Source organism: Sinocyclocheilus rhinocerous, unplaced genomic scaffold (genome assembly GCF_001515625.1).
Source record: "Sinocyclocheilus rhinocerous isolate Xijiao unplaced genomic scaffold, SAMN03320098_v1.1 scaffold853, whole genome shotgun sequence".
In the NCBI taxonomy this organism is placed as follows: Eukaryota; Metazoa; Chordata; class Actinopteri; order Cypriniformes; family Cyprinidae; genus Sinocyclocheilus; species Sinocyclocheilus rhinocerous.
The window spans coordinates 59,287-64,832 of NW_015627738.1; the positions used below are offsets into that span (position 1 = coordinate 59,287).

The 5,546-nt window shown below is 37.8% G+C and overlaps 1 protein-coding gene across 1 annotated transcript; it reads left to right on the forward strand.

Moving 5' to 3' along the window:
* Nucleotides 1–1,916, forward strand: LOC107733943 (protein NLRC3-like). Its single transcript, XM_016545801.1, has 3 exons — nucleotides 1–152; nucleotides 692–1,070; nucleotides 1,101–1,916. The coding sequence occupies exons 1-3, from the start codon at nucleotides 1–3 to the stop codon at nucleotides 1,914–1,916; spliced, it is 1,347 nt and encodes a 448-aa protein (XP_016401287.1).
* Nucleotides 1,917–5,546: the final 3,630 nt, after the last annotated feature.

Here is a 5,546-nt window from a genome sequence, read left to right on the forward strand (position 1 = left end):
ATGAGTCTCTATGAGCGGAAAGAAGAGGGGGAGGAGGATGTTCAGACACATAAAGCAGCATCTCCAGAACCCAGCTGTGTGTCTGTGAAGAGTGACAGATCTTTGCCTGCTCCCCCTAATCTCAGTGATGGAGCAGTGACCTCTGACTCTCAGTGAGAAAAAAAAAAAAAAAAGATAGATAGATAGATAGAACATGAAAAACAACCTAAACCTGAATCAAAAACACTGTCTGAACTGACACTTCCGAACTGACTGTGGTGTCATTTCATATTAGAGCTTAGAATTTGGTGTGTTGGAACATTTAAAGGGGTCATATGATGTTGCTAAAAAGAACATTATGTTGTGTATTTGGTGTAATGCAATGTGTTTATGCGGTTTAAGGTTAAAAAAACACATTATTTTCCACATACTGTACATAATTGCTTCTCCTCTATGCCCCGCCTTTCTGAAACGCGTCGATTTTTACAAAGCTCATAGGTCTGAAAAGCGAGGCTTTTATAAAGAATATCTCTTTGGGTTTGAGACTTTAGTCTTTGCAACTTTAGGGATCTTATCTATGGACCAACAGCTTGTAACACTCCAAAGAGAAAGGAAAATTTGAAATGGCATCATATGACCCGTTTAAATGATTTTCTCTCTTTTAATGCTTTTTCACAGTTTTTCCTTTTAATCTTTTAATCTGTTTCTGCAGAGTGAAGAGAGATTATGTGATCAGATCAGTGACGCCCCGTCTGACCTGCACTGGCTCCAACTCTCAGACGCTTATCAGGCAGAGAGTCAAATACCAGTACAAAAACAGCATGAAGAACAAGTATGAAAGATTATTTGAAGGAATCAAACTACAGGAAAATCAATCCCTCCTGAACAGGATCTACACACAGCTCTACATCATAGAGGGAAAGAGTGAAGGAGTGAATGAAGAACATGTGGTTTTACAGATAGAGAAAAGACCCAGAACACAAGACACTCCAATCTACTGCAATGACATCTTTAAACACTTACATGAACCAGGATTTGAGGAGAAAGACAAAATCAAGACTGTTCTTACTAAACGCCAGTGTGTAGGTGAGGTATATTGAATCGCTGACACGAGAGAATAGTTTAGTCAAGCCTTTAATGGCGACGGCCAACACAACAATAACAAGAAGCCCCAAGCGCGAGCTCCGCCCAGGCCAACGTGGCCACGAACAACGTCAGGAGTCACGTCACGATCCGACCTGATTGAGAGCGGCATAGACGTCACTGACGCCTTAGTGTATTCTGGGATTTGCACTGAGATCTTTAAGGAGGAATCTGTGATTCATCAGAGGAAAGTCTACTGCTTCATTCATCTGAGCTTTCAAGAGTTTCTAGCGGCTTTCTTTGTGTTTTACTGCCATGTTGTTGAGAACATGAAATTACTTAAATTCTTTATGGAATCGTGGTACAGGTACAATGAAATCTCTCTGTATGAGCTGCTACAAGCATCAGTTGATAAATCTTTATACAGTAAAAATGGAAAGCTGGATCTTTTCTTGCGGTTCCTGCTGGGCATCTCACTGGAGTCCAATCAGAGACTCTTACAGGATCTGCTGACACACACAGTGAACAGCTCAGAGATCATCAAGAGAATCACACAGTACATTAAAGACAAACTCAAGGGTGATGAACGTCTCTCAGCTGACAGATGCATCAATCTGTTCCTCTGTCTGCTGGAAATGAAGGATCAGACTCTGTACAGAGAGATTCAGGAGTTTATGAAATCAGAGAATCACTCAGTGAGGAAACTCTCTCCGTCTCAATGCTCAACAATCGTCTACATGCTTCAGATATCAGAAGAGGTGCTGGATGAGTTTGATCCAAGAAAATACAACACATCAAATGAGGGTAGAAGAAGACTGATACCAGCTGTGGTGAACTGCAGCAAGGCACTGTGAGTATGTAAGCTACTGTAGATGAACAGATGTTCTTCTTTTTTATGAACATCTCTGTAAATGTGCCAGTTTAGTAAAGGTTGTAGCTGAGTTTCCCATAAACATTTCCACCCTCGAACTCCTACAGTTAAACAGGCAGTTTTTTCCTCTTATGCCATACAGACTGTAAAGGTCAGATTGAAATATTTACTGAAATGACCTTAAAAATAAATGTTAGACTTTCCTAAGATTATGCAGAGAGACATGTGATTCCACAGTCAGGAACAGCACAACATTTAAACTTTTCTACATCATAATTTATCATTAGTAAAAGTATTTCCTTCTTTGGTGTTTAGGAAATAGTATATTTCCTCCTTCATTGCTTCACAGTGACTGTGATAGTCAATAGGACTTAAAGGGATAGTTCACCCAAAAATGAAAATGTGATGTTTATCTGCTTACCCCCAGGGCATCCAAGATGTAGGTGACTTTGTTTCTTCAGTAGAACACAAACGAAGATTTTTTACTCAAACCGTTGCAGACTGTCAGTCATATAATGTAAGTGAATGGGAATCATGGCTTTGAGAGTAAAAAAACACACACACAAACAAAACCAAATTAAACCCTGCGGCTCGTGACGATACATTGATGTGTAAAGACACGAAACGATCGGTCTGTGCAAGAAACTGAACAGTATTTATATAGTTTTTTACCTCTGATTTACCGCAATGTCCGAACTGTCCTGAGCGCGTTCGCGTCTTCTTCTTCAGCCGGTGCGTGAAGCGTCTTCTTCTTGCTTTACAGCAGATTGCAGAATTATAAGTGCATTACCGCCACCTATCTCTCAAATGGACCATTGACACTCCATCTATAATTTCAATTAGGAGTGTCAATAGTTCATTTGAGAGATAGGTGGCGGTAATGAACTTATAAGTCTGCGATCCGCCGTAAAGCAAGAAGACGCGTCACGCACCGGCTAGGTGGCGGTAATGCACTTATATGTCTGCAATCTGCCGTAAAGCAAGAAGAAGAAGAAGATGCATCACGCGCAGGCTGAAGAAGAAGACGCGTCACGCGCCGGCTGCTGAGGACGCGCTCAGGACAGTTCGGACATTGCGGTGAATCAGAGGTAAAAAACGATATAAATACTGTTCAGTTTCTTGCACAGACCGATCGTTTCGTGTCTTTACACATCAATATATCGTCACGAGCCGCAAGGTTTAATTTGGTTTTGTTTGTGTATGTTTTTTTACTCTCAAAGCCGTGATTCTCATTCACCTCCATTATAAGACTGATAGACTGCAACGGTTTGAGTTAAAAATCTTCGTTTGTGTTCTACTGAAGAAACAAAGTCACTTACATCTTGGATGCCCTGGGGGTAAGCAGATAAACAACATTTTTTTCATTTTTGGGTGAACTATCCCTTTAAACTAGTCTTGAGCCAGTTTTATACAGTGCATTCAAAAAGAAAAAAAATTCAGACCTATTCTTTTTATCACATGTTGCAGCCTTGTGCTGAAATGCTTTGATGCATTGATTTTTTTTAACACCAATCTACAGTCCATACACTATTATGACAAAGCAAAAACAAACAAAAACAGTTGTTAGACCTTATGTAGTTAGGCCTTTCCCTTTCCCTTTTTTTTTTCTTTCTTTTTTCTTTTACATTTTGTTTATTTTGAGCATTCATAGGTATACAAACATATAACATTCATTTACATATAGTACTCAATGCAATCATAAAGTATCTTGACAATATAAAGACAAGGGGCCTGTACCATGAAGCAGTTTAAGCTGGCTAGCCAGGTAAGTTTCAGTTTAGTTTGTGCCAACTCTGGGTTTTAGGTACCATGGAAATTTTTTAGCGGTGTTCATCACCATAGTAACTTACGTTCCACAGCTAACCTGCTCCAAGGCAGGTTATGTTTTCGTTTAGAGATCTCAAACTGAAATTTGACCAATCAGCTTCAAGCAAAGTGACATCTCTGACGCAATAAAGCCACTCCCCCAGTTTCTCTTGCTCCAAATTAAAGGACACTAGATAGTAAAACATTTTTAAAGATAAAATCATCTGACATTTAGAGATAATTATTTATTATATTTATTTTATATGATTTATATAATTATTATACCCTTAATCCATTACACAAGCCAGTTTATTTTATTAGCAATTATTAAAGGGGTCCTATTATGCGTTTTCACTTTTTCAACTTTAGTTAGTCTGTAATGTTGCTGTTTGAGCATAAAAAAGATCTGCAAAGTTACAAAGTTCAAAGTCCAATTCAAAAGGAGATATTTTATTTAACAGAAATCACTACCTCAAAAACAAAATCAAGACTTTGTAAAAGAGCATAATAGGACCCCTTTAAGCTTTTATGTTCAATTCATATAAATATATAGATAATATGCAATATAAATACGTTTTAGAATCAATAGCTTTAAACATGACTACATATGATCTTAGATTTTTAAATGTTTTTATAAATATTATCAACTCTATAAACTAACTTGACAACTTTTACTTGCACTGATGTGGCAAGATGTTTTCTTTAAGTTTTCCTCTTTCATGCATAGATCGTTTCATCTTGCTGTGTAAATGTGTTTAAATTCTTCATATTGTTCAATCTTTTAATCTTTGGTAGTAAATCAAAGCCTGATTTGACAGAGAAAGTTGATGATCAGCTTCATGGTACCAACAAAGCCGGGTTGGACTGGTTTGGTTTTGTCAACTAAAACAAATCCTTTAACCTGAGTTTGTTCAGCTACCATCATGATACAAGCCCAAGAACAATTGCCTAATGTGCTTTTTCTTTTACAAAATTAAAAAGGGGGAATAAAAAATAAATATTTAAAAATTAATAATAATAAATAAGTTAAAATGAAGGTAGAAATAAGGACTATGTTCATCCAGGGAGAGAACGTGTGGCCTAATTTAATTTCATCCAAAATAAACTCAAACAACTTTCATTAAAGTCATTATTCTATATATTAATTTCCTAATATTTAAAAAGATCATACCTTATTTCTTACACAAATTCAACCAATTTCCTCCATTTTTTCCAGGATCCTTCTTTAAATTAACAGAAAAGGTGGTGTTTTCCATCATACAAATCTCTATGGTCACAACTAATTATCTAATTTTGGTCTTTCTTGTTTTAACCATTTACGTGTAATTGCCTTCCTACTGGCTGCCAAAAGCACACCCAACAGATATTTATCTACTGCTACTGTACTTTATCTGGACGTAAACAACCAAAATAAAATAAAAAGCTTTCTAGAGGTAATGTCACGGGTTGCTGGGGAAGAAGCTCGAAGGAGCACAAAGTAGTGATGTTCGGTTCTTGAATGAATCGTTCTTTTGAGCCAGTTCTCAGGAAGTAACCAGTCAAGCCGGTTCACAAATCGAACTGAATCTAACTTTAGTTCCGGGTTGATGACGCAGGACGCACAGCCGAAGTAACACGTCCAACTCAAAAAGAACCGAATGAGCCGGTTCAACCAACGGTTGAAGTTTGCCGAGGATTACCGAGGACTCAACAAGAACCTTATGAGCCGTGGCGAAGTTTGCAGAGGATTACTGAAGATTCTGATGAGTGAGTTGATGATACTGTGCAAGCCTGAGGCGCGTACTGGAAATATGCTTATGACTGTTAT

Bases quoted from the DNA above. Each gene is read 5' to 3' on its own strand.
- LOC107733943 (XM_016545801.1), top strand. From the start codon at position 1: ATGAGTCTCTATGAGCGGAAAGAAGAGGGGGAGGAGGATGTTCAGACA. The intron at 153-691 runs GTGAGAAAAAAA...CTGTTTCTGCAG, and splicing joins GCAGTGACCTCTGACTCTCA to AGTGAAGAGAGATTATGTGA. The intron at 1,071-1,100 runs GTATATTGAATC...ACGAGAGAATAG, and splicing joins AACGCCAGTGTGTAGGTGAG to TTTAGTCAAGCCTTTAATGG.